At 38.2% G+C, this 17,891-nt stretch overlaps 1 protein-coding gene and 1 long non-coding RNA gene across 2 annotated transcripts; one reads left to right on the top strand and one right to left on the bottom strand.

The window, feature by feature from the left end:
• Window positions 1-3,796: 3,796 nt before the first annotated feature.
• LOC110049108 (sialin-like) lies at window positions 3,797-15,091 on the bottom strand. The gene is made up of 10 exons (XM_020754877.2): window positions 14,682-15,091; window positions 13,042-13,075; window positions 12,150-12,349; window positions 11,277-11,364; window positions 10,987-11,082; window positions 10,723-10,859; window positions 10,176-10,325; window positions 9,326-9,458; window positions 8,208-8,452; window positions 3,797-5,513 (listed from the first exon to the last, which is right to left on the bottom strand). The coding sequence occupies exons 1-10, from the start codon at window positions 14,925-14,927 to the stop codon at window positions 5,280-5,282; spliced, it is 1,563 nt and encodes a 520-aa protein (XP_020610536.2). The 5' UTR covers window positions 14,928-15,091; the 3' UTR covers window positions 3,797-5,279.
• Window positions 15,092-15,449: 358 nt separating this feature from the next.
• Window positions 15,450-17,327, top strand: LOC149105907 (uncharacterized). Its single transcript, XR_016210166.1, has 2 exons — window positions 15,450-15,688; window positions 16,366-17,327. It is a non-coding gene; the product is annotated as an uncharacterized LOC149105907 (long non-coding RNA).
• Window positions 17,328-17,891: the final 564 nt, after the last annotated feature.

The following is a 17,891-nucleotide window of genomic DNA, read 5'->3' as shown; positions in this document are numbered from 1 at the left end:
GCAGAATTGAAACTTAGCCACAAAGCATTTATGCAAGATTTAATAATTTTCTAGCCTCTTCCAGGCGTTTTTCAAGTATCAAAGAAAATACATGGCTGCCAAAAATAATGAACAAAAACTACGTCGGGTCTCCAATTAAGTGCAGGAGTCGACAAAGCGAGTACAGTGGGCGAAGGTTGAATAGTCGTCGGGGACTCAACAAAACATGTTGGAATCAACTTAAATCAAGCAAATGCTTTGTTCTTTCCGAAATAAAAGGTTCAAGACCGAAACCGCAAAAAGTGACCTTGTGTAGCGGAAAAACATTTGCAGTTTTTCTGAGTTTTTATGATGCCAGCAGACACTTTGGTTGTTTACGGTTAGGGAAGGTGGTAGTATATGTGACAGGACTATACGCTGTACAATTCGGAAAAATAACTGAATGAAAAACATTACGAGTAGTCCAGTTTAAACAGTCTGAGGAATTTCTTGAATTCAGTTATTTCCAAATTGGATGGATTATACTATAATTTAATACCTGTTAATTGAATTGCACGTAGAACTGTCGAACTAATCAGCAAGTTTGAACACGTATCCAAATTTAGAATTGCAAATTTAACAAGTATTTACACGCGCTTGACTGGGATTTTGGTCTAACCCTGACTAAATCCATGCGAGTTATTTCACTCTATTTTGGCAAACATTTAAAAGAGTTATTAAAATTGTTTTCCGTTTTTTTGAAAAACGTGGACGTATAAATAAACCCATAATCTTGTTGTCAGATCCTAAAATTACGTTTCGGATTGAAGAAATACAAAAATAAAGCTCCGTATGGGTTTCCGACAGTGACGTCATTGTCAACAGAAGTAAGAAGGCAAAAAACACGCACGAAACACAGAATGGTCGAGAAGGGAGGAGAGGGCGGGGAGAAGAGGAAGTAATCTTAGGCGTACGGTGCAAACATAAGCGTGAAACAAGGAAATCTGTAATCTTTGTCTTTCTTGCGCTCCCACTTATTTTGTGCATCGCTCGTGTAAATCGGCGAGCACAAGCAGATCTTTATCAAGTTTCGACCTCACTGCTATCACAGCTAGTTAAAAAGTACATTCCAACTAAAGGTACAAAGCTTGTCCGGTACAATATTGACCAAAATGCATTTTAAGACACTTAGTCCTTGTCAGCAATCTTATGCTTGTGTATGTATCCGATACGTAGCCTAGCTAAAAACAGCAATCATTTTTTGACCCTTTTAACTCGACTCATTTGCAGGCAAATCTTTTCTAAAAAAGTTGAAAGTTTCAAACAAACAAGAGGTAAAGAATCGGTGTAAGTTTCAGGAGGTAGAGGTAATTATTGCCGAGTAATTTGTTTGTGATATAACAACGTTTATGTCAGAATGATTTTAGCGAATCGTACAAATGTTTGAATTGTACATAGCTTTTAAATCTTGTTTCTTTTGTACATAAACTATTAAATTCCTTATTGTATAGTTTTACACATTTCTTTGCAAAGCGCCATGAACATAGGAACGGCGCTGTATTGATAAACGTTGCTATTATTAAGTTAGACTTTTAAAATTAATCGGTATTGAATTCAGTTTAGTTCCCTCGCTAAAAAGGAGAGAAAAAAGATCTTACTCTAGCCAATTTATAGCCGCTGGGCATTTCTTCAGTTTTTTTTGAAATATTGCGTTTACATGACGTTTCTGTAAAATAACGACACAGCCGAACATACACCCTAAACAAATTCTTGTCTTCGCACGTGAACTACGCTAAAGTACAATTAAACACCGCGGGACGCTTGACGTTCTACACTTGTCCCTGGCGTTTGGCGGGACTTTCACAGTGGGGCTCTCGATCATAGCTCTTAAAATTAAAACCATATCTTCACGTACACATCCAATAGACTTCTCAGTACAACATGGCTCGGCAGGCATAACTTCCCTGAACGGTTAAGCTGGTGAACTTTAACCGCCGAGTTGCAGAAAACCAATTACACGAACCCTACTTTTATTTATAATAGATTGTTAACCCCGGAAGACTAATGAGACGGGATTAACGCTTAATATAACCACTTGTGTAAGTTGAAATTAAAGCACCTGACCAAAAGGTAACCTTTTAGAACATTTAAGTTTGTTCTGAGAAGCTTTGTACGTTGTTTCATTATGCTGGAATAAGATTTGATTTCGACAGGGAACTAAAAACTATACTAAAACCGGCATACACATTTAGTTCTCAGTTATTTTTCTAGAAACGGAACTGAATCTGGAAGGCGAACAAATCCACACGGTGAAAACTCACTGGATTAGTTAAACACGATTAAACATCGCTTTCAGAGTCTAAATTTAATTAAGCTGTGTGTAAGTTTTATGATCCCCCAGAAAGACCTTGAAACTGACATGAACCGGGAAGGCGAACAAATCCACACGGTGAAAACTCGCTGGATTAGTTAAACACGATTAATTAATTGAACATCGCTTTCAGAGTCTAAATTTAATTAAGCTGGGTGTAAGTTTTATGATCCCCCAGAAAGACCTTGAAACTGAAATGAACCGGGAAGGCAAACAAATCCACACGGTGAAAACTCCCTGGATTAGTCTAACACGATTAAATATCGCTTTCAGAGTCTAAATTTAATTAAACCGGGTACAAGTTTAATGATCCTCCAGAAAGACCTTGAAAAATAACGCCAAAAAACATTTTAGCCCTTAAGTTATGTTATCAGCTTATCATCCTTCCAGGTTGTTGCTCAAATTAAAGAAGTTTCTAGTTCGGTTCCAGCCCTTTCTCTGTCAAGTAGGGTTGAACCATAGAGAGGGAGGAATTAGTTACCAACCTCACGTTGTGACAATGGAAGTAAGAGTTTGTAAGGCGCGAGCACATTTTACGGTCACCAGGAAAACTTTGAGGAAAAATGAAAGATTTCAAAATTAAAATAGCTTATTTTACTCGTGTTTCTAGTGTTCCTTGTTTTTTGTTTTTGTTGTTGTTTGTTTGTTTTTTGTTTTTTGTTTTTTTTTTTGCGCGACTTTAATTTATAAGATAACTGAGCTACTACGCGCGCTCTCATTGGTTGCTAGGTGTGTTTAGATGAGGGTATGTAAACACGGTTGTGACTGTACTTTCTAGATTCGCGCGTATATTTGAGATTTTAGTATAGGTAATCATACGGTTTCGAGTTCAATTTGGAATTCATTTGCACGAGTGAGTTTTTCACAAAGTTGAAATTGCACGAGCCGCTTCGGCGAGTGTAATTTCAGCTTTTTGAAAAACTCACAAGTGCAAATGAACTCCAAATTGAACGAGAAAAACCGTATGATTACTTAATCATATAAACATGAAAAAATTCGTGCGGAGGAAGTACCGGAAGATCTTTCTTGAAGCCATTTTTTCTCATTTGAGAAAACTCTTTTCAAAGTTTCAGCACAAAAGTTTCGTCATCATTTTACGTGATATCATTTTCTTAGAAAATTTCCTATTTTCTTTCAGTCAATCATAATCCAGAATTTCGATGTGTAATTTGCATTGGTGTTACACTTTTTGCACTGGTGCTACACTTGAACTGCACTGCTCTTAGCCAATCAGAATCGAGTAATTTTTTCATGTGTATTATTATAAAAGTAATAGAGCAGTTTTCCGTGTTTACATAGCCTCACCTTAACAAATCGAAGGGTTAGGAGAATTCTCGAAGTTATACAAACCTTCGATTACATCTCGGGTTTGATTTTATTTATGCAAATTTTTCTTGGATAAGATCCCTCGGTATGATAGTTTTTTTATACAGTATTCATTAAAAAAAAAACACATAACGAAAGATGTATTTTAAATGCTGTACCTCAGAGCATTTTTCTTTTATTAATAAACGTTTTACCTTTCAAAACATAACTTAAGCATTAACTTAAAATTTGTCTGCAAATTCAATGTACTTAAACTATTTGAACTATACTTCTTCAATTTGCTAATTAGTTGTTGTATAAATGCATTTTTTCTCCAAAAGTCGTAAAAAAGGTCCAAGATGCTTTGATGTAAAACATATTATCATATATTTTAACAGTACTTCTTTTCTCTATATTTTGCTGCGTGTTTCTTTTTATAAATATTAAAAGTAGCATTGCTACAAATTGTTATCATTCCCCCAATCTCCCGGTGAGTAAATTTTACAGTGAGGCCCGTGAAGTCATAACCACTAGAAACAAGTCCAGAATGTTGAATAGCGACCAATCAGGAGTGAGCTGAACCGCAGGAACAAACGAAAACAAACAAACAAACGAAAAGAAAAACAGGAGAAACGACCCAAAAGACAGGAAATCCGAGTTACAAAAGAACAACTTGAATTTGTTTTGAAAGAAAACGGCAACGTGTGGAGCTTATTTTCGTGCCCGAGTCAACGCATTCGCTTTACTTTATAACCCACGTGGCTCAACATAACAACGATCTGGGGTTCAAGAAAAATATCGAACACGAAAGAGTGTCTGATTACATTTCCAAACACTACGAAGAAAGGCGAAAACATGACCCACAGCGGAGTATTCAAATCTGATGAAATTCGAGGCGTTTGAAAGTGTGATAAACGTCTTTCGGGTTTGTATTTCTTAAACCCGAAATTCTCGCGTCACGGTTGTCATGCTCTACCAAAAGGCCATTTCCGAATTACCTTTAGCCTCTTCCTCAAAGCGAATCTTGGTGCCCATCCTTTCATATGAAAATGAATTTCGTTCACCTACAAATGAAACTCATTTTCCTATGAATGGTTGTGCACCAGCCTCGCTTTGATGGAGAGGCTTAAGGCAACACAGAAACGGGCTATTTGAATTATGAAGAAACACACACTAACTCCGGTTAACAATCTGCAAACACGGCAACCAGGATAATTTTTTCACTTTACGTAATAAGCATTCCAACCGTACTTCATGTCTTCAAGGTTTAAATGGTTTCACCGTAATTTTTTTCATAAGAGTACGAGCTGGGGGTGGGGGAGGGGGGGGGACGGGGGTTCTAGCCCCCAATAACTTTTGGAAAAAAAAATGACAAAAATTCGGGCACAAATTGACAAAAATTGAAACCGCTGATAGAGGTCATTGAGTATGCAAGCTTTCAGCATAACTATTTTTGGAATTATAGCAGTTTAAATGGATGTGAGAATTGTGTACGTTTTTGTTTTTCATGCAATTTGAGTGCGTTTGCATCCCGATTTCAACACTCACGCATTGCGTGAATTTGTTCGGGCAAGAAGGTCACCACCCTCTCTCCCCTCTCCCCCTTAGTCCCAATGAGCCCACACGCCCATGACCTTTTTTGTCCTTAACATTCGGCACCAGATTGTGACAAATCCGTGTCTTGATTATTAATCGACAGAATGTCCGCCATAACAGGTATTCTTGGCTCTCTCGGAATATCAACAGGTACCAGCAGGTCTTCAAATGGCGTATTCCACGACTGTTGTTTTCCACTTCCGAGGAGTAGATAAGTGATCCAGCCAACTACGTACAGACCGGCAGATATGTAGAACACTTTCTGCCACTGGCCCCTGGTTGGCTGAAAACGAAAAATGAAAAATGAAAATCGGATAAGGGTGCAAGACCTTGCTCAGACTGTGCGTATCAAAAACCGCGGAAACTGGGACTAGTTTCTCCTCTGTTTGGTTCCACTCTTTCTGTCAAAAGTTGCTATATATCTAACAAGACTGGGCAGAGTCTCATTCCCAGGGAGAGGGTTAAATAAGACTGGGGAAAGTACAAAAGTGGGAACTGGGTCTAGCTACTTGTATGCTAGTTTCCAGTATTCTCGCTAATCGTTGAACACGATTGGACAAAACCAAGTCTTAAAACGCTTGGGAGGTTTTAAACCTTTTTAGAAGGGTGCAGTCAGGGTACAATTCTGTTTAGCCTAGTACATTACGTAACTGTGATTCAGACAAGTTTGGAGCGGCTTGTTGGCACAACGAAAAGAACTCAGCCTAACAGAATTCAAATTCCTCCCGAATTTCTTGCGGGCTGGTTGTGTATTCGATTCATGTTTTTCCTTCAGAGAATCACACTTTTCCAAGAAATCCATTGGGTCAAAATTATGTCCACATTTCCGCCTGCTTATAAAGTGACTCTCTTTTTGACTGTAATCCAGACAAAGTAATTAAGCTCTCTGCATGTGAATATTTTTTAAAGTCGCCGACACATTTGTATGGTGATCGATACACAAAAGATGATCAACTGCAAATAGGAAGAGATTGTTTGTTTTCACTAAGTTAACAGCTCCCTGCATCACTTACTCATCTGGAGTTTCGATCTCATCAGCTTGTTAACCCCTTTTACAAACAAATATGAACTCCGAACAGCAGACAACAGGGGCGTATAAGACTCAAGATTAATTTTCAAAAGCTTTGTTTTCTTTTCATGATTAATAGCTGCTTTGGAGAAAGAGTTCACGCAAGATATTTTGCCAGAAAAATCAATCTCTCTCTCTCTCTCTGGCCCCCAGTTAATGTTCGTAGCTTAGAATACCATATTAGTTATTGCGCGAAATTTGACGCAAAACAAATGGAACTCTGCTCTAAAGCCCTAAATTTTAACGTTTGTAAACTCTAATATCTGCTTTCAGCTAACGCAATTAACAGCCTCCATCTTCCCATCACATTTCCATTCCTTCCTTTGTCAGGATAAATTTACCTCACATTAATAAGGAAATCACGTACAAAAGATTAACCGATAAGCTTTTCTTAGAACCTTTTTGAGGTCCATTTAAACCCACGGCTTATTACCTGGAGTTTAAAGTATCAAAAGCAGCGTTGAATACAAAAGGCAATAACAACGTTATAGCGTTAAGTCCACAATAGGCTTCAGACATTTCAAGCAGAGCAAGTCATTAGAATCTTTTCTGACCAGCTCTCTTCTAGGACCCGCTTCATGTGCACATCAGGAGTTGTCCTACAAAAAGAAACACAAGCGAGCTCTGCCGGGAAACTTTCATTCATCCCCAATGGCTATTATTTTTTTTATATAAACGCGAACATGTACTTGATGAAAACACTTCAAAAATTGCAGTGTTTATCTCGTGGAATCTGGTGTTAGAACGTTTCCGTCTGAATGGGATCGACTATTAAACTCCTTTCTCAAACGCAAGATGGCGACGAGACAGAAGATTACAAACTAAGTTAACTCTTGCTGGACAACATCAACGTCTCTAAAACTATGTAATATTGTTTTAAAAACACTTATGTACAGTTGTCTTTAGACTCTATTAGCACTAAGTCCACTAAATATTGTGTATGATATCAATTTACATATGCTTACGTAGGATTTCAAAAATAGAGTCCAATTTTGTTTCCGGTATAGTACGCATTTGTCACGACTGTTTGTTGTTGCAGCTTTTAAATTTTTCTGTAAAAACGATTTCATTCCCCTGCGTCTCGTGTAAAGCGAAGCGTTCTCTACGTTATTATATTTTTTCTGCTGAAACCATTCTTTAAAGAGAGATTAATTTAACCTTTCTTGCTTTTGAGTCCGTCAAATAGGGACTGGTAACCCTTCAGTTAAAATCCCTCTTAGCTAGAAGACGTTACCTCCCAGTTAATAAGTATCCTCAATACTTCTCACAAGGTCGGATAATATTAAAGGAGCTGAGTCACAAAATTTATTTTGGCCGTGAACAAAATTACCTTTAAATTAAAGGAAACCTGAAAATAGTAGTTTACTAAGTTAGAAAAATACCAAAGAGATAATAGCAAACCATAAAGGAACAAGGATGGTTAAGGATGGAGAAGATTAACACAGATTGCAAACAACAAACTTGAAAAACTTAGGCTTAACTTATCAAATGCATGTTATAAAATAACTGAGCCTCTGCGCGTGCTCTCATTGGTCGATAAGTGTGTCAAGATGAGAGTACGTAAACACGGTTGTGACGTTTTAGATTCGCGCGTATTTTTGAGAATTATTTTACAAAAGCAATAGAGCACTTTTTCCATATTTACTCGGGTGGCTGGGAGAATTCTCGAAAGTTATGCAAACCCTCGACCAAGTCTCGGGTTTGCATAACTGTCTCGAATTCTCCCAACCCTCCTCGTGTTTAGATGAGACTGTGTAAACACGGAAAAAGTGCTCTATTGCTTAAAACTCTGACGTAGCGCCTTCAAGGTTTTGATTGGCAGGGAATAAATAATCAAATAATAATAATAATAATAATAATAATAATAATAAATGAAACATTGAAAACAAGAAGTGACGTACACATTACCTCATTGTCTGTTAGATATCCCACTACATACGGGCCAACCATCCCTGGGATTGTCGCAGCGGAATTGGTGATCCCCATAAGAACCCCTGCATATCTAGGAGCGATATCCAAATGATTGACATTATACGAAGACATATTAAGAGCTGTGATGCCCAGGGCCAGTGAAAACAAAACAACAGCTAGTGTCGTGTTGTCGCAGCCAACATAACTTGTTGCTACCATGAGACAGGCAGGGATAAGGTATCCTAAAAAATGAGATATGTAAGTTATAACATGGAAAATAACAGGACTTTTTATATCAGATTTTCGTGCAAATGCATGACTGTCGGCTAGATAAATACGTTGTAACTTTACGATAACTGCAGAAATTCTTGTGTGCTCATTAGCTAATTTTCATTGTCATTAAGTGGACAGACACATGAATTTAAAATTTATGCAATGCGTCAACAAGTAAGAGCGGACAATTTGTAAAAAACAAATTGATGTCAGTTTTTAATACTGTCTGTCCTGTTATTGACGATGAATTTCGTCATAACATTGTCAAAGTACAGTAGATCCACAGCTACTTTGACAGTGTTATGACGAAATTCATGATCAATAACAGGACAGACGCATGAAAAACTGATGTCAATCTGTTAAATTATAATTGTATTTAGAGACGAAGCCACATCAGCCTTAGCTGGTTTTCATGCAGGTCCTCTATCCTTCCTCGAATTGGAATTTGAAAACGTTGGTTTTTCATGAGGGAGGAAAAGCAGGCAACCTGGAGAAAAACGTTCAGAACAAGGCAAGAACCAACAACAAACTCAACCCACATATGGCACTGGGACGGAATCAAACCCAGGCCACCCTTTCTGTGCTCACAACTGCCAAAATATCCACATATATTAAAAGCCAACCATCCAATAAAGTGTACAAACAGTGAATTTGACCAAGATATCCATTGCAGCTAAGTCTACTTTTCAGAATATTACATTCCATCAAAAATACCACAGAAATTTGTGATCCTCTCAAACACTAAGTTCTGACACACTGTTGCTGCTTTATAGTGTCCTCCCCCCCGCACCACCCTCTGTGACTTCCATTATGTGAAGAAATGAAAGGACATTTGAACTCACCCGCTGTGGCAAAGACTTTCCTAACTTCTCCTGTTGTTAATATGTGACTGTAACGCAACCTGTCTGCCACTTGGCCACCGCCAACACCAATTATGTACGATAGTAAAAATGGAATGGCTGACAAAAAACCATTCTGAAGCACAAAGGTAACATATTTTGTTTGGCACGCAGGAATTGACAGTCATATGTTGCCTATCAAACCCCAACCTCGATCCCAGACTCTCTCTCCCTTGCATCCCATGTCGTAATGGAGGCAAAAAAAGAGAGAGCCTTGGATTGAGGTTGGGAAGACCCATACTCCAATGGTGTGGGTTGACTTCAGTCTTTTCCCTAACCATGTTTACAAATATTTCCCTTTTGTTTTACATGTGCTATAATACTAGCCATAGTTGTTTAAGGGGAATGGTTATGAAGCACGATAAACATCAAAGGAGCCAGTAAAGATGCTAAGATTTATGTTGGAAGGTCCACAACTGTGAACAATCTTTTGTTTTGCACTTATACATTAGTTATGCATGAACTATGAAATCGAAACACTTCTATTGGTCAGTTCCTCAGTCCAAAGTAAACAACAATTAATAATACTTTGTACACATCAAGGCCAAAAAAGTGAACAAAAACGTACATTTCATACTCATTTCTCATTAATGGGTAACAAAGTGCTTGACTTACATCATCAGTTTGAAAATGTGACATTTCTTGGACAATTCGTAAAGGAGTAGGAAATTTTGCTCCTTGCACATTGTTGAGTGGCACTCACGACTTAAGAACACTTGTGAAAGGCACCTCATCTTGTGCTTTTCTGTGTACTTAAATAACAAAATGTAACAAAATCCTTAAACATACTTACCTCGGATATTGGAAAATTAAGAACTTCTTTAAAATAAGATGGTAAGCAAGTGAGAAATGTGTAGAAACCCCAGTTGTTACAAAAGTGAGCTATGATAATGGCCCACACAGCAGGTGATGTCCAAATCTCAAACCACGGAGTGGCGTATTTCTGAAATCAAATCAGAAAGGTCAAGAAGTATTAGAGCCTTACAGAACAACATTCCAGGAATGACGTCAGAAACATCAAAAATAATTAAAAAAACCTACATTAAATGTGAATAAATCCAGCCATGTCCAATCTATATCACTTGATTGCAGACAGTCACTCAGTAAGTCTGTACATTTAGTGCAGATTCACCGGGCAAAACATGGCCCACACTCATCTATTGCTGATAAGTTTTATCAATACACTGCCCCACAAGCTTACAGTTTCAAACACAACTGTGCACGTTCAAATAAAGTTGTTTTATCTTTTTTTACCTATAAATTAAATTAAACACAAATGATAGTTTTTAGCTAATTCAAGACAGTGAAACTTCATAGAACCGTAAAAAAAGTTGTCCTACTCTTGTCTTTTTGTCCTGTGCAGATCCTATACTTGACAAAATGTACTCTTTTTCCTTGAGAGATATTCTTGGGTGATTTGCTGGTTTATCATAAGTGAACATCATCCAAATAATAAACCATACAATGCCTACAGCACCTGTCAATCAAACACAAAATTAAATTGCATGTTCATTATGTATAATAACTTTAAAAAATCCAATAAACAGTTTGAAATAGACTTAGTCATAGTTGCAATGGAAAAAAAGCCTTGCTAATGGACTTACCAAAAATGTAGAATACTGATGGCCACCCTCCCCAGAGGTCAGATGCACTCAGTACTCCAGCTATTGGCAAGCCAAGAACTGTGCCAATTTGAAGCCCTTTGAGAGAGCAAACAAAAGACATAGTCATATTAAATGTGTATGTACTGCTCCACGAAAAGCCCGGACCACTTGATCCAGAGATGAATGCACTAACCACGAGACCACAGTACCTCCACTCAGAAACTTGGCTCTAGCTAACAGTGTCCAAAATGTGAATGAATTGACAAGCAAAGTTGTGGTGTATACGCTACCTGCATATGACAATGTACAAAGCTTGCTTCTCTCTAAAGGTGGAGCCCAGCTACTCCACATGGCATGCATGGCAGGAAATGTGACACCCTACAGTCAACCACATGGATGGTATTAATGATATTATGATCTAGAAAGTCTTCCAGATAGATTGCACGGAAATGCTTGGGAAAAAACAAAATCCCCTGTTTCTGAAATTTTGCATCTAGACATGAACATATCAGAAGGAATCATTGTCTACATGTAGGGGCATATTGAATGTTCCATGATTCATCGTCAAATCTTTGGAGTTTGACAGACAGTAAAGTGAACTGTATGTCCACAGAAAATCACAAATATATCATTTTACTTAAGCCAAAATGCAGCAGAAGAAATGCAATAAACAGATAATACTTCAAACCAGAAGAAATCCTGGTTTCAGATTTCATCCATGCCGTTTTAAAAACATTTTAATTTACATTTCTCCCTCAGTAAATCAAATCAGTGCCAATTGTGTTGTACTTTGGGGTTGAAAGTTTGTAAATTACATGTACTGTTTACAGTCTGCTAAACCTCAGGAAAATCAGACAGAAAAATCTTGGAGATCAGGGATTTGGCTATTTTTGAGGAAAAAACAAATTTCATTCATGACTGTCCAGGATTTTCCAATGTTACAGGGCTCAATACAAAAATTAAAATCCAGCTTGCCTGTAGAACAAGTAGCTCTCAAAATTTTGCTTGCCCTGGGCAAGTGTTAGTGTGTTTTTTTAATGATTTAGTTGACTGGTGACTGGCTTGATCCCTTGCCTACTGGGCAAGTGAGAATGAAAAGTTACTTGTCTGAAAAGGTACTTGTCCAAACAAACAGACGGATCAAATTCACATAAAAAACTGACCTCTCCGAGCCCCTCCAGTATTCTGACCAGGAGTAACATGCCAACACTGTGATGTGCCGCAGCAGGCGTAAACATTGTCAATACTGATGTACAAAGAACTCCAAAACCAAATAAATACTTTGCCCCAACCCGTGCCGCTAACCATCCTCCTGGTACTTGTGTGATAACATAACCATAGAAAAATGAGCCTAGAATCAAACCTATGGAGGAAAATATCAGTTGCAACTAGTCAGTAGATAATGAGGCCTCAGTCACTTATCAGGAGGCTGCTACATGTTGTTGTATTGATTCATCAGTTCAGGTACCTGATCACATTGATTTTTCATATTTGTTTTTAATTTTTAAGTTTTCATTTGATACGTCACTGACTTAAGCCACAGCCTCTAAAGGTACTAATCTCTCACTGAACGTAGTGCAGTGAGGTCGAGTACAAAAACAACTGAGTGCAAAATTAATATATTCCTCTATGGCTCAAGAAAACTAGGTTACTAAATCATTTATTGTATGGCACTTGGGCCATGCTTTTGAAAACAAAAAATACACTTCAAGTGAATATATGAAAGATCATTTTGAACTGCAGAGAAAGATATGAAGAGTGGATTGATCATCGAAGTTGTGCACACAACTTTAGCAGTTGTGAAATTAAAGCCTGAAAAAAATTCAGAAAAATACACTGCTTATGACTGTTTCCATATCAGCAAAATCCCGACCAAGTAAGAACCAATCAGAATAGTCGGAGTCACTTCAAAACTACCTTGCCATATAATAATAATAATAATAATAATAATAATAATAATAATAATAATAATTATAATAATTATAGTTATATAAAAAATTATAATAATGATAATGATAATGATAATAATAATGAAAAGTGTAGGGTAAATAATACCTTGAGTCTCTTGATCCCAATTAAACTCTCCATCCTGCAAAACAGACAGTTTTAATTACTGTAGCAACTTACATGTACCGGTGGGTACATAAATGTATCATAGAAAGTCATTCTCACTAATAAATAACTGAAAACTTTAGCTGACTTACATTACACCACTTTGTTAAATGTGACTGTTGTATACAAGTCATGTGCATGTTTCAAGCATCATCAACACAAAATCACAAACAACTGGATCAAATGACATCACCTGATACTAAAATACTGTAATTTGTTGTAAGGTTTTCAGTTATATGTAGACATTTCTAGGTCGACAATTCATGTTGGTCGACAATCACATACAAGTTGTTAACCTCATTAAAAGAAATCAACTCATGCTATAGATTGTGAGCTTGCCACAATTGCAATAAAATTGCCCTGTCTAAATTGGCCCTCAATTTTTCCTTTAAGGGCACTATCAAACCTTGTGCAAATTTCACAATAACATCCCTATAACAATCCTTGTCTCAGAAGCCATAATCCTTTTGGTCAATACCAAAAATCAAGACTGCTAGGCCAAATTGGAAGTTAAGGCAGCATTAATCATAGCAGCTGTTCATTTTACAGGTGCACTGTGCTAGTCTCCTTGGCAGCCTTTAATTAGGGTTGTCACACAATGCTTCTAGCGGAGAGAAGCATTGCATGACGACCACGATAACAGCTGTGAAGGAGACTAGCTCTGTGCATGATCAAAAATATATCATGGTCAAACTCAGAAAAATGTGCACAGTCAAACCCTTGAGTTAAAGCGGGATTTGTTGGTCCCGTTTGCTGGATTAATTTTATCCAGAGCACAGTGTGTTCGGCTCCCAGGGGGGTACTCCCTTATATGGGCTATTGTAAGTATGTGCGGCCCCAAAGAGTACAGTTTTTCAGCCGTTTTGGTCATAAATAGGGTATCGATTTTAGTTGATTTTGGCCATTTTGGTCATAAATAGGTTATGGTTTTTGCACTCTAGCCTTGATATGGGAATGTTTTTAAGAAGTCACTTTTAATCATTATCAAAAAGAAAATCAACAGAAGCCCTTCACAAATTATGTTTTCAGTAATTTAGCATTAGTCTGATTTAGGGAACTAATTATAATGCAGGTCTGAAACAGGGTTTTGATTTAAGGGTCAGGTCATGACCAGGGTTTCGAATTTTTGGTCAGGTCATAAATAGGGTAGGGAATATCACAGATTTTGGTCATAAATAAGGTAAGGGTTTTGGGAAGCGGGCCGCACACCCCCACCCAATTTTTCTGGGAGTACCCCTCCCCCCCCGGGGGTGGTTCGGCTACCACCTGATTGAAAACGTGTGGCCTCAAGGGACATTTGATTGCCCTAGAACTTAAAATGAAGAATCTTGTAACTAACTATGTTTATTTTTCTTTCTGGTTGCTGTTGTAATTTGTTCCGTTTTTGAATTTTTATTTAGCGATTCTGCATTTAGGTAACACCATCTATATGGGAATACCAATAAATTGTTGTTGTTGTTGTTGTTGTTGCCTTATTTCCGGTTAAAAAGTGAAGCTTCTCGATAATAAGTCTGGTATGGTAATGGCAAAATGAAAGCTAAAAGAGCCATTTTTCAAGAAAAGACAAGAACCAGCGAGCTTACCTTTTCTAAAGATGATTTAGATGTATTTCTTTGGCATTCCGGATCATGTGCAGAAGCTTTGGCATTGGCATAAGTCGAGTTAACCATTGCAACCAACGCTACACTCAAATTCACTCTCAACATGTACACAACACAAAACCCAGCACAAGACAAAATCGCCAGCGCATATCGACAAGGCAAATAGCAACCTGACTCCTGACGAGACTTGGATGTGCGTTTATCGACTAAAGGTGCGCCTTCCTCCATGGGCAAACTGAGGAAAACTCGAGGAATTTTTACGTACTGTGAAGTCTCGAAAGTCACGAGACTTTTTTAAAATCCGCGGCATAACCTGGAAACTAGCCGCCCAATTTAGGATTGTGGGAAATGGCTCACCGCGCAGGGGTTGGGGTGTGTGGCGTTCCATCCCCGCCAAAATTCAATGTTCCATTTTACGTTCTATTTTTCGCATTTTATCCTACATTTGTTGTTTGACATCTGAGTTTGCACTTTCGTCATTCAACTTTCCTCGTGCAACATTCAGGTTTTTGCCTTGTACATTCAACTTTTCGTATTCGCGGTATTCAAGTTCACGTTCAAGTTCAGCGGGTTTTACATTCAAGTTTTCGCATTCAACATTGAGCATTTGCTATTCACGTTTTCTCTTTGAACATTTGACTTTACGTATTTCACTTGCAAGTTTGCATTGCACATTCAACTTTTTAAATTGTACTTTCATCCGCTGGTCATCCACCTATAGACATCGTGGGCTCAACTGACCCAGCCCACCCCCGCTAAGGTTACGATCGAAAGACTTCCGACAGGAGTCGGGTTGGGAGACCTTCTCCTCTCCCGACAGTATTCGTGGCACTTCTTGTCAAACATGGCGGATCACCAGCCGACTTCGATTTCTACACAGCCCGCGGCGGCGGCGGCGGCGGCGCCCGCGGCTAGTTTGAGTGACGTTAGAGGCACTCTGTTGAGAGTGGCTGATCGCCTTTCCTCTTTAGAAGAACCTCGATCTTCAAGTAAGTACATGAAAGTGTTTTTATAATAGAACTCGTGTACAGACTAGCAGGCACACCTTGACACTTTCTGCACGGCGTGCTTCGATCACACAATAATATAGTCAAGTTCAGTATGCTTTTGCTTTTAATTATCTTTTCTCAGTGAATTTTGTTATTTTTTGGAGCAGGACTTAGATGATGGGTAATGTGTTAAAATAAACCTGAAAAATGACAGAAAACCCCACTCAGTACACACAGCTGGCAAACGGTGGGGCACGTGCTCAGTTCCAGGCAAAACGTTCCCTTAATGAAGTCTAAATTTACGAAATTTTTCCCTTTCAAGCCCTGCGTTAAGACAGTCGCTGAAAAGTTGAGCTTTTTACGTGGCATATGACCAAACAGTTTGATAGTTGACATCCTCAGAGACTCTCATAGAGAAATAGAAATAGGGAGACTTTGGCAACGATTGCTTGCGTGGTCACGTGGACTATCTAGCTGAATAGAAAATAACCTAGGTTGAAATTAAATTTAACTGGTTTAAAAAATATATTAATATTAACTGAAATAAAAAAAAATTAAATGTAACATATTTATTCCATCTGTTTATGAAAAGTGAAGTGACTTAATTAAAAGCACTTGGAGGTTACATTTTTGTAATTCCAATTTTACAGATATCTGCTTTTTGGTTTTTTTTTTAGACAGCACCAGACAGTTGCAACATCAGTCAAATTCTGCTGGTCATCTTTCTGTTTCTGTAGCTGCAGAGCTGCAAAGGCTGTTTGGTCATGGTAGCCATGTAAAATGACCACGTCCATCCAAATCTCTTTCAAAATCCAAACGAGGTGCAACATGTACCCTGAAGTTTGTGTGTTTGGCTTCTAAGGAAGAGGCAGACCATCCTCCAATGTCAGTGAAAGAAGGAACTGCACTTGCAAATGCTGGCCTAGGTGATGTAAGTATCACCTTTGGAATTAATAAGAGCTCTGTCTATAACGGAATCATAGAAAGATTTCCTCAATTGAGTGAGGTTGACCCATCCCACATTGGACCCTCGAGACAGTTTGTTATGAATTGTCATGTTGCCATTTTGTTTTATTCATTGCACGTAGCCTGTGCATACAGCAAGAGTATTGCAGGGACAACTACTTTTTATACCCTTAGCTTCTTCTGGTAGTTATTATTTCTCATATCTATTGTTTACACATCAGTTTCTTAAAAAAAAAAAGCTACATATAATGCTATACCTGATACACTCAATCCAAACTTTGACATCCTCCTCTCAACAGTCCTGGCACTCACCCCAAGAATGTTACTTATATCACACACTTGGAAACCTTGCTCAAGTAAAAAAAGTAGCTGTTCCTCGGTGATTTCATAGGAAGTTCTCCCTCGTTTACCACTACTGTTTAGTGGAGTTTGATATGCACAGTGAACATGGTTTCTTTGATCCATCTCAACCAACATACTGTGAGCAAGTCCAACTAGTCCTGTTACTACGTCATCTACATCAAGGCTAACAGTTATTCTTGGCAAAAAATCAAGCTTGAAAGCTATTGGTTGAAAATCAATTGAGGGATCTCGAGATCCTATCAATCTATCAATAACACTGATCACGCAAGTAAGGTATGTCATCTGACATGTGTTGAATAAATTCATTTAATACATAATCAACCTCAACAATTAAGATGAAACAAAGTACTTGAATGGTCAACAAGAAACACACCAAAATTGCATGCATAGCTAAGCCTAAAGGTTAGTTTAAGCTTAATACCGTCGCGTCGTAAACAAGTTGACATTTATTCGTTAAAAAGACTTTAATAAAAAAGCCACTGCCATTCAGGACTATGTTAAGCACGTTTCTAACATTAAATTAATTATGTTCACCTCGCTCAAACTAGCCGCGGGCGCCGCCGCCGCCGCCGCGGGCTGTGTAGAAATCGAAGTCGGCTGGTGATCCGCCATGTTTGACAAGAAGTGCCACGAATACTGTCGGGAGAGGAGAAGGTTTCCCAACCCGACTCCTGTCGGAAGTCTTTCGATCGTAACCTTAGCGGGGGTGGCTGGGTCAGTTCAGCCCACGATGTCCATAGGTGGACGACCAGCGGATGAAAGTACAATTTAAAAAGTTGAATGTGCAATGCAAACTTGCAAGTGAAATACGTAAAGTCAAATGTTCAAAGCAGAAACTTGAATAGCAAATGCTCAATGTTGAATCCGAAAACTT

This window comes from Orbicella faveolata, unplaced genomic scaffold (assembly GCF_042242905.1).
Source record: "Orbicella faveolata isolate gen_17 unplaced genomic scaffold, um_ofav_v1 contig_34, whole genome shotgun sequence".
NCBI lineage: Eukaryota > Metazoa > Cnidaria > Anthozoa > Scleractinia > Merulinidae > Orbicella > Orbicella faveolata.
Note: the sequence above shows the minus strand (reverse complement) of the source record. Positions and strands in the feature narration are given on the sequence as shown.

Excerpts from the sequence above, each read along its gene's own strand:
- LOC110049108 (XM_020754877.2), bottom strand. The coding sequence starts at position 14,927 with ATGGAGGAAGGCGCACCTTTAGTCGATAAACGCACATCCAAGTCTCGT. Across the intron at positions 10,326-10,722 it reads CACAGGACAAAAAGACAAGA|AAATACGCCACTCCGTGGTT; the intron begins GTAGGACAACTT and ends ATTTGATTTCAG. Across the intron at positions 5,514-8,207 it reads GATATCTAACAGACAATGAG|CCAACCAGGGGCCAGTGGCA; the intron begins GTAATGTGTACG and ends TTTCGTTTTCAG.